Here is a 19,166-nt window from a genome sequence, read left to right as displayed (position 1 = left end):
TGTGGTGTCTGGTGGGGGGGAGGTGGGAAGGAGGGACTGGGGACTCGCTGCGGCCAGCTGGGGCCTCCAGGGGGCAGCGGCGGCACATTCCAGCTGGTCCAGGCCTGGGTACCGGGACCACAGCTCTGTTGGGCACCAGGGCAGGGGCCCCAACAAACACAGCCTGGTACCCCTCGGGGTGTGTCAGCGACTCAGGTGCAGGTAGGCTGTCCCCCGCTTCGGGGGTGCCCCAGAATGCCTGGGCCTGTGGGCACTTTACCCCACTCCTTGTCATGCGGCCTGTCATCAAGTGGCGATGCTTGTCACCCCCCGAGGGCCCCCACAGAGGCCCTTTTCCCAGACATGGGCTTCCCGGCCTCCAGGTATGCCACACGGCTATCTCCTGGGGTCCCCAGGAGCAGTGGTGCCTGACATGTACCCATAAAGCACCTGGGCACACACAGGACATCAGAGGCAGCACCCGGACACCCATGCCCCCGACCTCGGGGTCACGGCACAGCGGGCCGTGCGCGAGGGGCGGCATAATGGCCGGAGCTGACCCGTGGCCTGGAGCTTCCTCCAGACCCGCTCCTGGCCCTGCCCGCACATGGGCCCTGGGCACGGGCCTGGCAGCAGGTCAGTCCCCAGCTGGGCATGCGGGGGGGGGACATCCCAGGTCCGGGGCCAGGCCTGTGGGCGCCTGTCTGGGACAGCGGGGCCGACTTGCTCCAGGTCGGGGAGGGGTGGAGAGGAGAGTCAGGTGGGCGGGAGCCGCGCTGCGCGAGGGCAGCGTCCTGGCCCTGCGGGGGGCCTGTCACCCTCGCTCGCTCGCGCGGCGGCAGCCCCAGGCGCGCGCGACAGGGCCGGGCAGGCGCAGGCCCGCGCCGCCCAGGCCGACCCAGCGGCCGGCGCGCCCCCCGCCCCCGCGGCCTCGGCTGCCCCGCGCCGCGCCGCGCGGCCGCTGCCTCAGTTTCCCCGCCCGCCCCGCCCGCGCGCGCAGGATACCGCGAGAGTTCGCGCCGCCCCGCGCGGAGCCGTCGGGGGGGCGGGGCGGAGCGCGCATGTGCGCAGCGCGGCGCAGCCCGGCCGCCCGGACCCGCGCCCCGCGCCCCGCGCCCCCGGCCCGGCCCGGCCCGGCCCGGCCCGGCCCGGCGCAGCCCCGCTGGGCGCCGCAGGTAAGCGCGCCGGGCCGCCGCGCCCCGCCGCGCCCCGCCCCGCCGCGCCCCGCCGCGCCCCCCGCCGCGCCGCGCCCCGGCGCCCGACCCCCGCCGCGCCGCGCGCCGCCCCCGCCCCCGCCAGGAAAAGTCGCCATTTTGGTTCACTGCCTCGGGCCCCGGGCCCGCGCGGCGGCCGGCCGCGGGGACAGGTGGGTGCGCGGCGGCCCGGGGCCAGCCCGGCCCGCCGCCCCCGCCCCGCCCCGCCGCCCCCGCCCCGCCCCGCCCCGCGCCGCGCCGCGCGCCCCGCCCCCCCCGCGCGCCCCGGCCCCCCCCGCCCCGCCCCGCCCCCCCCGCGCCCCGGCCCCCCCCGCGCGCCCCGGCCCCCCCGCGCGCCCCGGCCCCCCCCGCGCCCCGGCCCCCCCCGCGCGCCCCGGCCCCCCCCCCCGCGCGCCCCGGCCCCCCCCGCGCCCCAGCCCCCCCCCCGCGCGCCCCAGCCCCCCCCCCGCGCGCCCCGCCCCCCCCCGCGCGGCCGGGCCCGCAGGCCCGGAGGCCCCGGCCGACCCGACCCGCCGCTCTGCAGCCGCCGCCTGCGGAGAAGGGCCGGGCCGCCGCGAGGACTTCCCAGGAAGTTTGCGGGGACCCCCGAGGCCGCCCCCCCAGGCCCGGATGTGGGGCCCCCGCGGCGGGCGGCCCCTCTCCTGCCCTCCGACCTCCGCCTGCCCAGAGGTCTCCGGACCCTCCTGGGCCAGCAGCCCCTCCAGCTCCTCCCATCCACGGCAGCCGAGGCCTCCGGGGGGTCACCCCACCCTGCAAACTCCGCTGGGCCTTGGTGTCCTCGCGGGGGCCAGCAGGTCCCCCCGCAGAGCCCGCCCGCCGGAGCATGGCGGCTCCCGGCGAGGCCCACAGGCCTGGGGCGGGCGTGTGCAAGACCCGGCTGCACGGTCGGGAGCTCAGGGCTGGGTTGGACCCGGGGTGCTTGCCGCGGGGTATAGTTTAGGGGTTCTCTGTGGCCATCTTGGCTTGTGTCAGTGTCCCGTGGAGGGTTCGGGGGTGCTGCCATGGGGTGGGGGAAGCCGTGGAGGAAAGCGTTGGGCTGCTGAGTGGCACAGCCTGTGGTGGCTGCCTCCCTGGCATAGCTACTGGCCCCCCGACTGCCCCCACGCTTGTTCCAGAGCCGGTGGGGCTGTGTCTGGGGATGTGGTGGTGCGAGATTGCTGCTGAGGGTGTCAGGACAGAGCTGGCGTCCAGCAGTGTCTTCAGGGTCGCCCAGGGAGGCCCCGGCTGGGCACACGAGCGGGGATGGGCGGGCGGGCATGGGGTGCAGGGCCGTGCCTCCCGCCTCCAAGTTGGGCCCCTTGGGCCTCACGGGCCGTCCCCTTGCTCTGCAGAGATGACCGACCCCTTCTGTGTCGGAGGAGGCCGCCGGCTCACAGGGTCCAGCAGGAGTGGGCCTGGGAAGGGCGGCGGCCGGGGCGAGGTCCGACTCGCCGTGCTGCATGACCCTCCGAAGCTGGGTAAGAGGCGTCAGACCAAGGTCATTTCCAGGCTGTCCTGGGAAGCCGGGGCTGGGTGTGGGCCACCTCCCTGGACGTTGCGCTCCTGGGTGTCCAGGTGGGCTCCCGGGGCTTGGCTCAGGCCGCAGTGGGTGGTGCTCCCGGAGCGGTGGGTGAGTCTGGCCTGTCCTGTGCTGCAGCAACGTCTGTGGTCCGCGGCGGGCAAACCATGCCCGGCCAGGCTCCCCTCTGCTTGGACCCGGGAAGTCCAGCCAGTGACAGGACAGAAGGGAAGAAAAAGGGGCGTCCGCGAGCTGAGACCCAGGCCCTGCGAGACATTCCCGTGAGCCCCGGGGCTGGGGTGGGAGGTGCTGGGTCTGGCGGCCCGCCCTGCCCACACTCGCCCCCAGGGTTTGAGTGTGACCTGGTGCCGAGGCCCAGGTGTTCTGAATTGCTATGGTGGCCCCGGGTCGGGCCGTCCACTCCGCAGGCCCAGGGAGGGAGCCGTGCCTGGGGCCCGGGTTGGCCGAGGCCTGGGAGGCTGCGGGGTCAGCAGCGGCCTTTCCCACGCCCAGCTCTCCCTGATGAACCAGTGGAAAGATGAATTCAAGGCGCATTCAAGGGTGAAGTGCCCAAACTCAGGGTGCTGGCTGGAGTTCCCCAGCATCTACGGGCTCAAGTACCATTACCAGCGGTGCCAAGGGGTAAGGGCTGTGGGCTGGGAAGAGCAAGCCGGGGGCCCGCCCTGCCCCAGCTGTCGCCATGGGTGTGCCTGGGCAGAGGCCCTGCGGCCCGCCCCAGCCTGCCCTCTCCCCCAGGGCGCCGTCTCGGAGAGGCGAGCCTTTGCCTGCCCCTTCTGCGAGGCCGCGTTCACCTCCAAGACCCAGCTGGAGAAGCACCAGGTTTGGAACCACGTGGATCGACCCCTGCCTGCTCCCAAGCCTGGGCCAGTCAGCCGGCCGGTCACCATCAGTCGGCCTGTGGGGGTCAGCAAGCCCATCGGAGTGAGCAAGCCGGTCACTATGGGCAAGCCAGTGGGGGTCAGCAGGCCCATCGGCATCAGCAAGCCTGTCTCAGCCAGCAGGCCTGTGCCGGTCACCAAGCCTGTCTCAGTCAGCAGGCCCGTGCCGGTCACCAAGTCAGTGCCGGTCAGCAGGCCCGTGCCGGTCACCAAGGCTTTGCCGGTCACCAGGCCTGTGCCGGTCACCAAGCCCGTGCCAATGACAAAGCTTGTGACGGTCGCGAAACACGTGCCAGTCATGAAGCCGGTGACGGTCAGCAGGCCCATCGTGGTCAGCAAGCCGGTGACGGTCAGCAGGCCCATCGCCATCAGCAGACACTCCACGCCTTGCAAAGTGGTGCTGCTGCCCAAACCGGAGCACAAAGGCCCGCGCACGGCCGGGAGGAGCAGCGGTAAGAAAAGGTACAGGCGCCGTGGCCAGGCTGGGCTGCAGGGGGTGGGGTGGGTGCCTCCTGCCCTCACCGAGCCTGCTCCCCGCAGGGCTGCCGATGGCCCAGATGCTTGCCCCCTCCCGGCCAAGCAGGCCAGGCCGGAGAACGGGGGCTGTGGCCCGCCTAGCACTGCCCACTGCTCTGCCTTGCCGCTGAGCCTGGACCCCGGCAGCGGCCCTCTCTCTCCGGGCAGCAGGCCCGCGGGAGCCAAGGAGGCACCGCGGACCCCAGGCCCCGCGTCCCCACGCGAGGACGGCGCAGAGCGGACGAAGCACAGTAAGAGACGCGCCGGGCGGGCAGGGGGCAGGCAGCCACGTCGCCCCGCGGTTATTGGACCAACGTCTCGGCCCTGTTTTCTCTCCCCCGAGTCAGGAAGGAAACAGAAAACACCCAAGAAGTTCACCGGGGAGCAGCCCTCCATCTCAGGGACCTTTGGACTCAAAGGTGAGGCTGGCGAGCCGGGTGCCCACGGGGCCGGTGGGAGCACGTGCGCCTGGACACCCACCACCCTGCACTCGCAGGCCTGGCCAAGGCGGAGGACAAGTCCCGTGCCCACCGTGCCAAGAAGCAGGAGGCTGCGGGCCCTGACGACACGCGGAGGAAGGTGCCGCCGGCCCCGGGTGCTGGTGGCAAGGAGGCGCCAGCCCCTGCGGCTCACCTAGCCCCAGGTGGGGCTGCCGGCATGGCCCAGGCGGGGTCTCTGGGCGTGCAGGCTCGTCCGCGGGCCCCGCTGATGCCTGGCCTGCCCACAGGTGGCCCCGAGGAACAGTGGCAGCGCGCCATCCACGAGCGGGGCGAGGCCGTGTGCCCCACCTGCGGCGTGGTGACCCGGAAGACCCTAGCAGGGCTCCGGAAGCACATGGAGGTGTGCCAGAAGGTGAGGCAGGGTCGCGGGGTGGTGGGTGGGCGGGTGGGTGGCGGGCAGGCAGGCGGAGCTCAGCGGGCTGTGTGTGCAGCTGCAGGACGCCCTCAAGTGCCAGCACTGCCGGAAGCAGTTCAAGTCCAAGGCCGGCCTCAACTACCACACCATGGCGGAGCACAGCGCCAAGGTATGCGCCCTGGCGCTCGGCCCGCCACGGGGGTGCCCGCACACGGGGCTGCTCTGCCCATTCACGGGGGGAGGGCACTGAAGCCGGCCTCGCCCCCAGCCCTCTGACGCCGACGCCTCGGAGGGGAGCGAGCAGGAGGAGCGGGAGCGGCTGCGCAAGGTGCTGAAGCAGATGGGGCGGCTGCGCTGCCCCCAGGAGGTCAGTGTGCCTGCTGGGCGGGGGCCACGGCGGGGCGGGCACGGGCCCTGCTGCTGCTCACCCTGCCCTGGGCCCCCAGGGCTGTGGGGCTGCCTTCTCCAGCCTCATGGGCTACCAGTACCACCAACGGCGCTGCGGGAAGCCCCCCTGTGAGGCGGACAGCCCCTCCTTCCCCTGTGTCCACTGTGGCAAGACTTACCGCTCCAAGGCCGGCCACGACTATCATGTGCGCTCGGAGCACACGGCCCCGGTAAGCTGGCTCACCACCCCTCCCACCCCCGCAGGCGCACGCGGCCCCCGCCTCTGGTCGGTCCCTGTCCGCCGGCCGGTGCATCCCACTCTGGTCCCCGAGTTTCCCGCGGCTGACCCCGCTTCCTTGCCTTGCAGCCCCCTGAGGAGGCTGAGGACATGCCCCCCGAGGCGGAAGCCTCACTGGGCATCGAGCGGACCCCCAGCGGCCGAGTCCGCCGTACATCTGCCCAGGTGGCCGTGTTCCACCTGCAGGAGATCGCGGAGGATGAGCTGGCCCGAGACTGGACCAAGCGGCGGATGAAGGACGACCTGGTGCCTGAGACAGCGCGGGTGAGCCGTGCTGGCCCTCGGCGGGACAGCCCTGCCCGTGTGGAGGGTGGTGGGGTCTGGAGCAGCCCGTCAGGCGAACCCGCCCTGGGCCCACTTGCTCTTGCAGCTCAACTACACGCGGCCAGGCCTCCCCGCGCTCAACCCCCAGCTGCTGGAGGCGTGGAAGAGCCAGGTCAAGGACAAGGGTCATGTCAACTGCCCCAACGAGGTGAGCTGGGTGGCGGGCGGCTGGGGGGCCCTCTGGCGCACGCTCCTCGGGCTCCGGGGGCCTGGGGGCTCGGCGGCAGACCCCTCTGCAGTGCGCTTGGACCTTCACAGAGGTCCAGGGTCCCCTGGTGGGGGCAAGGGGTGCACACTTGGCACCCTGTGGAGACCCTGCCCATGCTTGCCCCTCTAGTGCTGCGAAGCCATCTACTCCAGCGTGTCTGGCCTCAAGGCGCACCTCGCCAGCTGCAGCAAGGTCAGTGCCAGGCCTGCACCCCATGGGCAGCCCCCACCCCGAGCCCCACCCCAAGTTGCCAGCTCCTCACCCCGTGGGAGGGGGTGGGGCCTTTCACAGACCCAGCTCTGCTTGCCCCCCTCCCCCAAGCCCGTGTCCAGACACACGTGGTCATGGGGAGGGTCCCTCGGGGTCGGTGCTGCGGCCCCCGAGCCCTGGGCCGGTGGGTCTGAACTGGCCGCCCCCTCACAGGGGGACCACCGGGTGGGGAAGTACTGCTGCCTGCTGTGTCCCAAGGAGTTCAGCTCGGAGAGCGGCGTCAAGTACCACATTCTGAAGACCCACGCGGAGGTGGGCAGGTGGCGGGCGAGGACGGCGGGCGGGCGGGCGTGAGCCAGTGGCCCAGGGTGAGAGTCCTGCAGCCTTGGGCCCACCCTGCTGCCCCAAGCAGGAGCCCTGGCCCTCAGCGCCCCATCCCGTCCTGGTCTGTCCGCAGAACTGGTTCCGCACCTCAGCAGACCCGCCCCCCAAACACAGGAGCCGGGACCCTCCGGTGCCCAGGGCCGAGGCTGAGGCGAGGAGTGTGGCAGGTGGGAGGAAGCGGGGCCGCAAGCCCAGGGAGCGGCCCCCCGAGGACCCCCTGCCCACAACATCCCCCCGCCGGGACGACTGGCCCCCAGGAGGGAGAGACAAGGGGGCGCGGGGCTCCACTGGCCGCAAGACAGGAGCCGGCAAGTCCCCTGAGAAGTGAAGGTGGCCACTGGCAGGTGGGTGGGGCCAAGCCCCCAGGCCGCCGAGCCCAGCTCTGTCCCGGGCAGAGGTAGCCGACCCGGGGTTCCCCGCCTGCAGTCTGCACCCCTCCCCTGCCTGCCTGCCTGTCCAGTGGGGCAGCCCGCCCCGTTTCCCCCAGCGGCAACTGAAGGGCACGCTGGCTGGCCTGAGGGAAGGCCGGGTGGCTGAGCGCCGTGGCCTGGAGGGCCCGCCCTGCCCCAGGCAGCACGCTGGGCAGCGCGGCGGCGGCACTAAAGGGCCAGGGAGAGTCTGTGGCCCGGGCCTTGGCACCATTGGGGCAGGCAGAGCGGGCGGGTGGCTTTGGACCCTCCCCAGACCCTGTGCCCCACCCCCATCCCAACCCCTAGCTTGGGGGTCCCCAGGGACCATGGTTCTTGGTTGAGGAGGCTCCTGAGCAGCCGCGCCTTGCCCTGACACTGGGGCCCATGCTGCCAGCTACCTCCTGGCACGGCCTGAGTCTGACGCTGCGCGGGGACCCCAGCGCCCCTCCCTGCCCTGCTCTTGCGTCTGTTCTCTACCTCTCCAGGCCTCCCCTCCCCGCTTCTCCCCCCCTCCTGTGTCTATTGTGGGGGGAGTTTGGACACCCCAGTGAGGCTCCCTGCTGGGGAGCTGGGCTCCGGCTTGCCCACCTGCTGCCTGGCTGCCAGCCCTGGGGAGCACGTGGGTGAGGAGCTGGGATGGCCAGACCTGGCAGGGCATGGCCGCTGGGGGACCCCCGAAGCCCCTTCCCCTGCCACTGCTTCTGGTTGTGTCTTGATAGGGAGAGCTGAAGGCCAGGGAAGGGGCTCCACCGCGTGGCAGCTTTGGGGCCCTGTCTTGGCTCTTTTTGGGGTGCTGAAGGCAGCTCTGTCTGGGCTGAGTGGAGATGAGGCAGGAGCACAGGCCCCTGGAGGTGGCAGCCATCGCAGCACCCCAGGGCCCCACCATGCAAGTGCCGTGGGGAGGGGCTGGCGCTCGGTCCTGGGACTGGACAAAGGCTGTTTTCCGCGGGGGGGTGGGGGGCTGAGGGCGCGGCTGTGCAGGTCCTGGACATGTGAATTTTGATGTCTGCCCATGGGCACGTCTCCGGGGTGTAGTGGGTGCAGGTCTTGTTGCTGTGACAAGTGACCACCATTTTTTTTTTAATTGTTTTTTATACAAAAACTCACAACTGACATTTTGGTGCTAAGGGTGTCCTGGTGCCGAAGGGGGGGCTGGGACTGGGCTGGGCTTCTGTCCTGCTCAGGGAGGCAGTGCTCAGCGGCCACCCCTAGCCCCCTCATGACCCCCTGGAGATGAGCGGCTGGTACTGGGTCCCCCGCCTCTCCCGGCCCTTGGGAGGGGGTCTTGGGGTGGGAGCTGGTGGAGGCACAGCCTGACCCGATTCTTCCTCTGGCCACGTGCCACCATCCTGGGCAGCCCTGGCCTGGGGCGCTGGGAGGGTATGCAGAGAAGACCCCCTTCCCCCCGGGGCCCTGGGCTGGCGTGGCAGGTGCAGCACGAGGGGAGTCAGTCAAGGGGGCAGCCCCGGCGCGGCGGGGCTGGGCTGGGCTGGGGCCGGGGCCTGCGCCGGGTTCCCGGGCCCACGAGGGAGCGGCCGGCGGAGGGGCAGCGGGCTGGGAGGGCGGGCGCGGCAGCTGCACCCCCAGCCTCTCAGGCACTTGGTCCTCGGGGGTTGGGGGGCTGGGTTTTGCTGGGGGGTGTTTCCAGGTCACCCTCAAGTCCACGGGGGGCCCTGGTGGGGGTCCCGGCACCTGGTTTCGCACTTTAACCCCCCGCTTTACTTTGAAAGTGGCCGGGGCGGCCGCCTCCCACTCGGCCAGGGCGGCTGCAGCGGCGGGCCCTGCGGGCGGCGGCCGGGCCGGGCCGGGCCGGGCCGGGCCGGGCCGCGCCGCCGCGAGATCTACCTCTGCCCGCCCGGCCCGCGCCGCCCCGGCTGCGACGCGTGTCTCGCGAGACGCTCCGACGGCAGCTGCGCCGAGCGCCCGGGGCCCCGCGGCGGGGCGGGGCGGGGCGGGGCGGGCCGGCTGCGGACGGGGACGGCTGTTTCCAATAAACGTTTCTCGGCTTTTCCCGCGGCTCCGTGCGGCCTGCTTGGGGGGCGCCGACGCCCGCGCGGGGGAGGGGGAGGGGGCGCCGCGCGCGCGGCCTGGTGGGGGCTGGGGGGCGCCGCGCGCGCGGCCTGGTGGGAGTTGTAGTGCGCCGCGCGCGCGGCCTGGTGGGAGTTGTAGTGCGCCGCGCGCGCCGGCGCGTGTCTGACGCGGGCCGCGGACCACAGCTCCCGGCGGCCCGAGCGGCCTCGGACATGGCGGCGGCGCCCCCGTCCTCCGCGGACGCCCCCCGATCGCCCCCGCCGCCCCCCGCGGCCGGGGACGGGGCCGGCCGGCCGGCCGAGAGGAGCGAGGGCGCGGGCGAGGACCGGTAGGCGCGGGGCCGGCCCCTCGGAGCGCGGCGCGGGGCCCACGTGGCCCGGCCCCGGGCTGTCGGCGTGCGGCCTCGGCCGGCGGGGCGCGGGGTGCCGAGGGCGGCGGCCCGACCCGCGTCGGGCCGGGGCGGCGCCGCGCCAGCTTCGGGGAAGCCCCCGGGGTCCCCGCCCGTGAGCGGGGCTGGGGGGCCCTTGCGGCGACCGGGCGCCGCCGGCGGCTCCAGGGCCCAGACGCTGCGCCAGGTGTCTGGCGTGTGCGCGGCGCCCGGGCCGCGCCGTCCCGACCACCGCCCCGCCGCCTCCACCCGTCTCACGACCGGCCCGAGGGTTCGGCCGGGCCGGGTCATCTGCTCTTGCAGCACCGGGAGGCCCGTCTCTCCCCCCCCACCCCCCGGACCCCCAGGCTTCTGGTGTGCTCAGGTGGGGCGGGGCTGGCCACACCGCCCAGGCCGGGGGATGAGCGTCCGGCAGGGCATGGGGTGGGGAGACGGTTGGAGCCGGCTTCCGCTTTTCCGGCCGTAGCCTCCCAGCCCCTCCACCCCCAACAAGCAGGGCTGGACACCAGGTCCCTCTCCTTTCACTCCTCACCGTGCCTTGCCGGCCCTTTAGCTCAGGCAGGGGGTCAAATATGGGTGGAGGCCCTGGTGCTCCTGCACACCAGTGTGGGAGGGCCACCTTGGACGCCAGGGAGGTACAGCAAGGGGCCGGCACGGTGGACCTCCCTTCTGTGAGTGACAGCAGCGGCAGCACCTGTGTGCCCCCACCCCCGAGATGCTGCTGGCTTCACTGGCTTGCAGGGAGGGCAGCTTGACAGCCCTTGGTTGGCTCCTTTGCCTCCCAAAGAAACTCCTTTCTCACCAAGGGGCTTTAACTCCCTGGGCCTCTGGTGGGCACTGCTGCTCAGGGAAGGAAACTGAGGCCAGCCACCAACCTCGACCCTGCACACCTGAAGGAGAAAGCAGTGAAGAAGGCCTCCCCCAGAGGTGGCCTGCTGACCAGCAGCTCTACACTGGGGCTCACCCAGCACCTCCCTTTTCTGGGCCAGCACAGGGCAGGTCCCTGAGCAGCTGGGACCCCATCCTGGGCTCCCCTGGACCGACCTGCCTGCCCCCACCCTTCTTGGGTCAGCTGCAGTCTCCTGGACATGAACCAGGCCTGCTGGGCTGGAGGGCAGGAGGGTGACCTCCTGGGAGCAAAGCGGCCCTGCCCCTGGAAGTGCCAGCAGAGGCCACCACCCCCAACCCCCCACCCCCTGCACCCTGGTGTGGAGTTTCCTCTCTCGAGCTTCCTGCGGGTCTGGTTATGAGGGGTGTAGTGGAGGCCAGGCCTGCGGGGCACCAGACAGTGCATATCTGAGCAGAGTCTAAGGCTACTGCTGAGGGTGGGGAGGGGTTGTGTCCCTGTGAAGGCTGGGCCTCCCTGGCCTTGAGGGATGCTGGAGCCTCCCCCTGGGGCGGGGCAGAGCAGTTATTCTTGGACTCAGCAGAGGGTAGAGTTTCAGGATTGTTTTTGCCTCCAGGAGGCACCTTGGGGCGGGGGTGGGGCACCCGTCTTGACATTCAGCTACTCTGCACCCAGAGGAGCCTGAGGGCTCCCGCCCTGTGAGGAGGGTGCATCGCAGCCCCAGGCAGGCCTCAGTGGGCAGGCGGTGGCCCCTGTGCCAGGTGGGGGCAGTTTGCCCTGCGCTGCGGCTGCTGCCTGGTCCGCGGCCACGAGGCCCCTTCCCCGCAGGGTCAGTGCTATTAATACCCGCCAGCGGCCCCCAGCACTGATCCGCTTAGGCCTGTGGCCTGGGCCCGGCTCTTCTGGCACGGGGGCTCCCTGGGCCTCCCCCTACAGAACCCCCCCCCCCCATGAAGAGGCAGTTCAGGTGGGAGAGTTCCTGAGCTGTCCAGGGAGGCACTGTGGGTCTCAGGCTGGTGGTGATGCACCCACACACACAGGGTCACCCTGCGTCCCGGCCATGAGCAGCCCCCCTGTGTACCCTGGCATCAGGATCTCGGGGTGCTGGGCCCTTGGAGCAGAAGGCAGGTGAGTGGCAGGCCTGCCGTCTCTACGGCCGCTCGCTCCGTCAGACCTCGGCACAGGTGGGCTGGGCAGGCGCTCCTGGGGGCCTGGAGGGCACAGCCTGTGGGCACGGGGCATCAGCGAGCTGGGTCCTTGGGCTGACCCTTTGGCCCAGGGGATCCTGCTGGGAGCAGGAGAATGGGGTCTTCTGCGCGAGACTCCTCCACCCCAGGTGCCCTGCTGTGAGGACAGGTGAGGCTGCTGCGGGTCCAGGCTCAGAGCCGGGCACCAGGCTGAGAGGAAGGTGGGGGCCCTGCTTGGCATCAGGCCGTCTCAAGCCCTGAGGCTGGGTGTCTGCAGACACGCCCCAGAGGGTTCTGCAGCGGGTGTTGGTCCTTACCTCGGAGGCGAGGGCTGGTCAGGAGGCCAGGTCCCCAGGTGGCATTGTCAGGGCTCCTCGCTGGGGCACGAGGCCAACCCCGGGGCAATCAGAAGGCCTGGAGAGCGGGCCCCGGGCCAGGGTCCCCAGCAGGGTCGCCTGCTGGCTGCAGAGCTCCCCTCTGCAGCGCTAGCTGCTGGCACCGGCTGGTTACCTGGCTGCCCTGACAACGGGCTGCCTGTCCCCCGGCACAGCCGCAGCTCCCTGGGGCGGACGCATCTGCTGTTTCTGTGCAGCAGGCCCGGTTCTGGCCTTGAGAGCCGTCACCGCCCGCCCCTTCTGGTCTCAGGCCCCAAGCCTCAGCTGCCGGCCCCACCTGTGCGGGGTCCCTGGGGGACCGCCGGGGGAAAGGCCGGTGCTCCTGCTGCTGGAGCCAGGCTCGCGCCACAGCCCCCAGCTGCCCTGCCTGGCTGCCTGAGCCACAGGGCCAGCGTTCAGACGCTCCGGGGCCTCCCCTCCCGCGCCCCTGCCCGGTTCCCCACATGCGGAGCCCGGGGGTGCACTGCTGGACGGGGAACTGGAGCCTCCTTGGTCCCCAGCCTGTACCCTCTGGCCCACGGCCTTTCCCTGGGGAGCCCAGGCTCTGGGAGCAGGACAGCGTCCTGGGGGTGGAGACAGGCTGTCTTTCCACACCCCCGTCCGCCCCCAGGGCAGGCCCTCCCTCCCTCCCTCCCTCCCCCGCCTGAGCCCGAGGGTGGGCCATGGGCCTGGGTAGAGCTGGCCTGTCCCCTCCCGCAGCAGCAACTCAGAGTCCCTGGACAGGCTCCTGCCGCCCGTGGGGGCCAGGCGCTCGCCCCGGAAGCGCACCACCAGCCAGTGCAAGTCGGAGCCCCCGCTGCTGCGCACCAGCAAGCGCACCATCTACACGGCCGGCCGGCCACCCTGGTACAATGAGCACGGTGCCCAGTCCAAGGAGGCTTTCGCCATCGGTGAGCGCCAGGGGATGCAGGGGTGCGGGGGGCCCGGCCATCTGAGCACCTGCCCGAGTCCCCTCCCCACAGGCCTGGGCGGCGGCAGCGCATCTGGGAAGACTACAGTGGCCAGGATGATCATCGAGGCGCTGGACGTGCCCTGGGTGGTGCTGCTGTCCATGGACTCCTTTTATAAGGTGAACCTGCCCCCCACTCCCGTGCCAACCCCCAGGCCCCCGCAGGTGCTGACCCCGCGGCGGCAGGAGCAGGCAGCACCCCCGTGCCTCTGCAGGTGCTGACTCCGCAGCAGCAGGAGCAGGCAGCCCAGAACAACTTCAACTTCGACCACCCAGACGCATTCGACTTTGACCTCATCGTGTCCACTCTCAAGAAGCTGAAGCAGGGCAAGAGCGTGAAGGTGCCCATCTACGACTTCACCACACACAGTCGCAAGAAGGACTGGGTAGGCAGCGGGGGTGGGGGGTAGAGGGGGTGGGGCAGGCTGGCAGCTGAGGGCTCCCGCCTTGTCGGCAGAAAACGCTGTACGGCGCCAACGTGATCATCTTCGAGGGCATCATGGCCTTTGCGGACAAGACTCTGCTGGAGGTGAGGGCGCCCGTGGCCTGCCTGCGCGTCCCGCGGGACGGGCGAGTTCCCAGAGTGGGGTGCTGGGCGCGTGCTGAGCCCCAGGCCCCACCAGCTCCTGGACATGAAGATCTTCGTGGACACGGACTCTGACATCCGGCTGGTGCGGCGGCTGCGCCGGGACATCAGCGAGCGGGGCCGGGACATCGAGGGCGTCATCAAGCAGTACAACAAGTTCGTCAAGCCGGCCTTTGACCAGTACATCCAGCCTACCATGCGGGTGGCCGACATCGTGGTGCCCCGAGGTGAGAAGGCTGCCCCGCACCCGGGGGGAACACATGCCCCCCCACCCCCGCCAGCCACCCCATGCCCTGGGGGGAACACGTGGCGCCCCCGCCAGTCACGCCCTGCGCCCCAGGGAGCGGGAACGCTGTGGCCATCGACCTGATCGTGCAGCATGTGCACAGCCAGCTGGAGGAGGTGAGCCCCCTGCAGCCCCACTCCGGGGCCAGCCTGTCAGCCCCTGCCCGGCCTTCTTGCAGCCAGAGGCCTGGGCCCCGGGGGTGGGGGCAGCGCAGACCTGGGCCTCACGCAGAAGAGGGCGCTCTTGGCCCTTCCCAACCCGCAGGGCACCCTTGGTGTCTGTGCCAAGCCCCGCCGTGTCATGAGCCAGGCAGCACCACCTGCTTCTCTGGGCCGGCCTCGTGACAGGGTCCCCCGGCCTCCTGGGTCTGCCTGTGCAGCCGGTGGGGGGGTGGGGGGGCAGGTGGAGCCGGCCCTTCCTGCGGCCCGGGTGCTGGGCAGCGCGTGCGCACGGGTGGGGGGGCTGCAGGGCTGGGTCCCGGCGGCGACAGGCTGTTTGTCCGGTGGCGTGCGGGGGAGCCGCCGTCACTGACACCCGCCCGTTCCCTTATCTCTCTGGGTCGCCGCCGCAGCGAGAGCTCAGTGTCAGGTAAGACCTCGCGCCCCGCCCAGCAGGCGGCGGCATTTCCCGCGTCCAGGGGAGCTTGGGCTCGGGACGGTCACGGCCGGTCCTCCCCTGCGGCAGCCCTGCTCCTGCCTCCGAAGGGCGGTGGTGGCCCCCGCAGCTTCAGCAGGTCCTGGCTACCGCCGAGGAGCCTGCACGGAGGGTCAGGGCCCCCCCAGGGCCAGCACCCTGGGCTTCCCAGACTTCTCTGCAGGCTCCTCCTGGGTGCCCTGGGCACAGGTCGGCCTGAGCCTGCACGGCCGGGCCCCACAGCGCTGGCCCCAGACTCGCCCTCAGCTGCTGGAAGGCCTGGTCTGGCCTCCCCCGGGGAGGGGCGGCCCTGTCCACCCCAGCCCCCAGGCAGCGCGGCCCGGAGGAGCTGGAGGGGCTGGGGCCTCACAGGCCCAGCCCCTTGCGCTTGAGGCAACACGGCTCCTGGCTCCTCGCCGTGGCCGGCACGGCTGCCTGGCCTGGCTTCCCTGCGGCTGGGAAGCCCGGGGCTGAGCCCTGGCAGGAGAGCTGGTAGCACTCGGACCCTACACCGCGTGGGAACGGCTCCAGGGCGGCCTCCTGCAGGTGCGCGGCCTCCTGCCGCCCCGAGACCCGCCCTGCAGGGGACCCTGGGGTTTCAGGCCCAGAAACACCGGGCTCCAGGCCCCGCCTCGCCCTGTGCGGGTCCGCCTGGGGCGCTGGGGCCACGGGTGTGGGTGTAGGGGCCAAGGCGCCAGGGCCCCCCGCAGCCCAGCCGGTGGCCACAGGGACACCTGTGCTCCCCGCTAAGTGGTCTCTCTCTGTTCTCTCCCTCCTCTCTAACCCCGGGTTTCCCGCCCTGGTCCCCGGGACACCGCCTGGCGAGCAGAGGAAGCTGCGCTGGGATGTGTGAGGACCGAGTGTGCTCTGGCTGCCCGCGGGCCCGCACGGCATGCCCCCATGGGGTGCGCCCTCTCCGAGGGCTGGGGGTCACCTGGGAGGGTTGGGGTGCCACCAGGGACCAAGCCCAGCCGTGCCTCTGGATCTGGGCCGGGCAGAGCTCCCCCTCCCCTGCAGGCCCTTTCCGCTTCTGGGGCGGGGGCTCTGCCGCAGCCCTGCTTCCTGCCTGGCGCCCGGCGCCGCCGCCCTGTGTCCGGTCACCTCGGCGGCCGTAGGTCGGGGCCTTCCTGGGGTCAGCACAGGTGGCTGGGGACCCCGCGCGCCCCTGCTGTCTGCACCGCCCAGTGTCCGCATGGGGACCGGCCGGGAGGAGCCCCCCTGAGTCCCGGGCTTGTGTCCCCAGGGCCGCGCTGGCCTCCGCCCACCAGTGCCACCCCCTGCCCCGGACGCTGAGTGTCCTCAAGAGCACCCCCCAGGTGCGGGGCATGCACACCATCATCAGGTGAGCGCGGCGGGCGGCGGCGCCCGGGACCCGCGCTGCCGCCCGCCGCTCACACCCGCGCCGCCGCAGGGACCGGGAGACCAGCCGCGACGAGTTCATCTTCTACTCCAAGCGGCTGATGCGGCTGCTCATCGAGCACGCCCTGTCCTTCCTGCCCTTCCAGGTGGGCGCGCGGGCGCGGGGGGCGGGCCGGGGGCCGGGGCCGGGCTCACCCCCTCCGCCCCCAGGACTGCGCCGTGCAGACCCCGCAGGGCCGGGACTACCGCGGCAAGTGCTACGCCGGGAAGCAGGTGCGCGGCGCCGGGGCCGGGCCGGGGCGGGGCGCGCCGGGGCGGGGGGCGGCCCCCCACTCAGTGCCGCCGGCCCCCAGATCACAGGCGTGTCCATCCTGCGGGCCGGTGAGACCATGGAGCCCGCCCTCCGGGCCGTGTGCAAGGACGTGCGCATCGGCACCATCCTCATCCAGACCAACCAGCTCACCGGGGAGCCCGAGGTGGGCCCGGGGGGCGCCTGGGGGGCTGCCTGGGGCGCCGGGGGCTGGCGGCGACCCCGTCCCCGCCTGCTTGCAGCTGCACTACCTGCGGCTGCCGAAGGACATCAGCGACGACCACGTGATCCTGATGGACTGCACCGTGTCCACGGGCGCCGCGGCCATGATGGCCGTGCGCGTGCTGCTGGTGCGCGGCGGGCCGGGCGGGCCGGGGGGCGGGGGGCCGGCGGGGGCCGGGCTGACCAGCGCCTCCGCGCCCAGGACCACGACGTGCCCGAGGACAAGATCTTCTTGCTGTCCCTGCTGATGGCGGAGATGGGCGTCCACTCGGTGGCCTACGCCTTCCCGCGCGTGCGCATCATCACCACGGCCGTGGACAAGCGCGTCAGCGACCTGTTCCGCATCATCCCGGGCATCGGTGAGCCGGGCGGGGCGGGGCGGGGCGGGGGGGGGCCCGGGGCGCGGGGCGGGGGGCCCGGCCCGGGTGGGGGGAGGCCGAGCCAGCCCCGCCTCTGCGTCCCCAGGGAACTTCGGCGACCGCTACTTCGGGACGGACGCGGCCCCCGACGGCAGCGACGAGGACGAGGCGGCCCCCCCGAGTTAGCCCCGGCGCTCCGCGGCCGCCCAGACGTATTTTGATTAAAGAGACGTTGCCCGCGCGTGTCCGTGCGTCCGTCGGGGGTGGGCGCTTCGGGCCCCGGGCCGCGCAGGGCCGTCCTCCCGCTCGGGCTCGGCGAGGGCCGCGCTGTGGCCGGCCCTGGCCGTGCAGGTGCCGCTGTGGCCACCGGGGCTGGACGGAGGCCCCGGGCTTCGGAGCCCCGCCCCGCCGCCGCTCGCTGGGCCGGGGCCGGCGGAAATCCGCGTGGGCGCTGCAGGAGGGAGGGGGCCGCCCTGGGCGCTGGGCCCGGCTGCAGGTGAGGCGGCCAGGGCTTCGCGCTTGCCACGCCCAGCCTGGCGCCCCTGCCCCGGCCTGGGGTGAAGGCCAGCTGCGTGGCCTCTGGGCGGCCTGCGGGGGCCAGCCTGCCCCGCGCACCTCGGCGGCCCCGCCTGGCAGCAGCCGCCCCCGTCCTGCAGGCCTGGCCCTGCCGCCGCGGGCCGTGGGGGCGGTCATGGGCGGGGACAGGAAGTGGCGGGCCGAGGGCGCGCTGGGGGCGGGGGAGGCCAGTCCGGGCGCCGGCAGGCACCAGGCTCGAGGACCAGCTTGCCCCGAGGTCCGCGCGAGGGCACTCCCCCAGCCTGGTGAGACCCTCGCCCGTCTCCAGGGCCCAACCGCGCTCGCTCGGGCCCAGGCCCCAGTGAAGCCTCGCCCTGCTTCGCCGTGGGCGGCAGCGGCCCCCTGGCCTGCTGGGGATGGGCGCCTGCGTTGCTGGAGAGCCCGGAGTGCTGCTCAGAGGAAGGGGCAGCCCCCACCGGCAGGCCTGGCGGCGGGAGCAGGCAGCGGCCTGAGGGTCGCGGCCCCACCCTCTCAGCCACCTGCCCTGGGCCAGCCCCCCGGGGAGAGGGACCGAGGCCTGAACACTGGCCGCGCTCGGGCGGCTCTGGCGGCCAGGCCACAGGCTGAGGGGGCTCTTGGGCCCGTTTCCTGCCAGGACGGGTGGGTGGAGGTGGGCGGCTTTCTGACTGCCCCGGGGTCTGGAGGGCGCCAGTGAGGGAAGGGGCTGTTCTGGGGCCCCCAGCCCCTCAGCCCAGGCACACGAGGAGCCCCTGCAGCGGCTGTGTGGGTCAGGGCTTCCGGCGAGGGGACGCGGTGCTGCAGCCTCCAGCGCCGGGGGCTCAGCCCAGGGGTGGGATGGCAGAGGCTGAGGGGCAGCACCTGGCACTCCTCCAGTGTCCAGAGACTGCGGGAGACACGGGGCCAGGCGGCGCCTCCAGGGCTGTCCAGCCTGAGAATGCTGAGTCCGGGGTTCACTCTCAGGTTCGTCAGCCCGGGAGGCGCCACCCCTCCCAGCAGCCACCACAGCCGAGGGAGCCCGGGGTGCCCGCCGGGGGACGGCCCAGCCCCGGCGCTGGGCGCACATGGCCAGGCCGGGGAAGGCAGGCCTGGGTGGGGCTGGGGCCGCCCGGAGTCGGGAAGCACCACCGGGCACCTGCACTGGGGGCGGGGGGCACAGAGCCCCTGGGGCAAGCCAGGGGGTCGGGGTCTCCAAGACCAAGCCAAGGTGGGCGGGAGTGGGAGGGCTGGGCCGGGAGCCGGGATTCGCAGTGGCCTCCATGGGACAGCAGGGAGGCCTTGGGCCTGGCTCCGGCGCCGGTGCCCCGAGGCCCCAGGGGTCCTGTGGCTGAGGGGAGGGCTGGCCCCGGGGAGTTCCACCTCCACGGCCCAGGGAGGTGGCCAGGGCAGGGGTCAGGCGCTCGAGCCATGGGGCATCGGCGTGGATGGGGTGTCTGGCAGAGGCTGTTCTGACCAGGGAGGCCCAGGCCCTGCCGCGGGTCAGCGCTGCCCCCACCCAAATCCTGCTTAGTCCCCCAAGGTGTGCCAGAGGTGGTCGCGCGGGCCGCAGGGGCGGGCAGGGGTTAGCCCTGGCCCTAGCCAAGGCAGAGGGAGCACTGGGCGGCGGGCGGCAGCCCAGGGGAGGGGCAGGGAGGGCAGGGTCCGTGGACCCACACCCCATCGGCACACCCATTGGGGCGTGTTCTGCCTGGCGGAGAGACCCAAGACTAAGCCAAGATCAGGTCGCTGGGGCGCGCCCCAAGGGGTTCTGGATTGCGGGGGGGCGGGGGTGTCTCGAGGGCGCCAGTGAGAGAAGAGGCTGTTTCTGCGGGCCCGGGCCCCTCAGCCCAGGCACACGACGCGCCCCTGCGGCAGCTGCGCGGGTCAGGGCTTCCAGCGAGGGGACGGGGTGCCGCGGC

General features: G+C 72.9%; 2 protein-coding genes across 6 annotated transcripts; both read left to right on the top strand.

Moving 5' to 3' along the window:
- The first annotated feature begins 1,128 nt into the window (after positions 1–1,128).
- Positions 1,129–12,748, top strand: ZNF512B (zinc finger protein 512B). 5 transcript variants are annotated; one of them, XM_037501489.2, is made up of 17 exons: positions 1,129–1,154; positions 2,525–2,650; positions 2,830–2,972; positions 3,205–3,333; positions 3,448–4,052; positions 4,131–4,357; positions 4,454–4,525; positions 4,603–4,749; positions 4,834–4,958; positions 5,038–5,130; positions 5,230–5,328; positions 5,408–5,578; positions 5,716–5,910; positions 6,017–6,118; positions 6,308–6,370; positions 6,602–6,700; positions 6,846–8,666. In XM_037501489.2, exons 2-17 carry the CDS (start codon positions 2,527–2,529, stop codon positions 7,098–7,100), a joined length of 2,649 nt encoding a protein of 882 aa, XP_037357386.1. In that variant the 5' UTR covers positions 1,129–1,154; positions 2,525–2,526; the 3' UTR covers positions 7,101–8,666. The 5 variants fall into 5 exon arrangements, with proteins under 5 accessions (XP_037357386.1, XP_037357385.1, XP_037357383.1 ...); XM_037501488.1 differs by lacking the exon at positions 1,129–1,154 and adding an exon at positions 1,327–1,345; XM_037501486.2 differs by lacking the exon at positions 1,129–1,154 and adding an exon at positions 12,730–12,748 and having other exon boundaries at positions 2,041–2,650; positions 6,846–7,116.
- On the top strand, positions 9,924–16,969 carry UCKL1 (uridine-cytidine kinase 1 like 1). Its single transcript, XM_037501490.2, has 15 exons — positions 9,924–11,576; positions 12,730–12,920; positions 12,993–13,099; positions 13,195–13,365; positions 13,437–13,508; positions 13,603–13,792; positions 13,906–13,967; positions 14,423–14,439; positions 15,728–15,826; positions 15,896–15,989; positions 16,054–16,116; positions 16,197–16,319; positions 16,396–16,503; positions 16,578–16,734; positions 16,841–16,969. The coding sequence occupies exons 1-15, from the start codon at positions 11,509–11,511 to the stop codon at positions 16,918–16,920; spliced, it is 1,602 nt and encodes a 533-aa protein (XP_037357387.1). The 5' UTR covers positions 9,924–11,508; the 3' UTR covers positions 16,921–16,969.
- Positions 16,970–19,166: the final 2,197 nt, after the last annotated feature.

This window comes from Talpa occidentalis, unplaced genomic scaffold (assembly GCF_014898055.3).
Source record: "Talpa occidentalis isolate TD23 unplaced genomic scaffold, MPIMG_talOcc4v2.1 talOcc4.10, whole genome shotgun sequence".
In the NCBI taxonomy this organism is placed as follows: Eukaryota; Metazoa; Chordata; class Mammalia; order Eulipotyphla; family Talpidae; genus Talpa; species Talpa occidentalis.
This window is presented reverse-complemented; position numbering and strand designations above follow the sequence as displayed.

Bases quoted from the DNA above. Each gene is read 5' to 3' on its own strand.
- ZNF512B (XM_037501486.2), top strand. From the start codon at position 2,332: ATGTGGTGGTGCGAGATTGCTGCTGAGGGTGTCAGGACAGAGCTGGCG. The intron at 4,053-4,130 runs GTACAGGCGCCG...TGCTCCCCGCAG, and splicing joins AGGAGCAGCGGTAAGAAAAG to GGCTGCCGATGGCCCAGATG. The intron at 5,579-5,715 runs GTAAGCTGGCTC...CTTGCCTTGCAG, and splicing joins GCTCGGAGCACACGGCCCCG to CCCCCTGAGGAGGCTGAGGA.
- UCKL1 (XM_037501490.2), top strand. From the start codon at position 11,509: ATGAGCAGCCCCCCTGTGTACCCTGGCATCAGGATCTCGGGGTGCTGG. The intron at 12,921-12,992 runs GTGAGCGCCAGG...CCCTCCCCACAG, and splicing joins CAAGGAGGCTTTCGCCATCG to GCCTGGGCGGCGGCAGCGCA. The intron at 16,117-16,196 runs GTGCGCGGCGCC...GCCGGCCCCCAG, and splicing joins AGTGCTACGCCGGGAAGCAG to ATCACAGGCGTGTCCATCCT.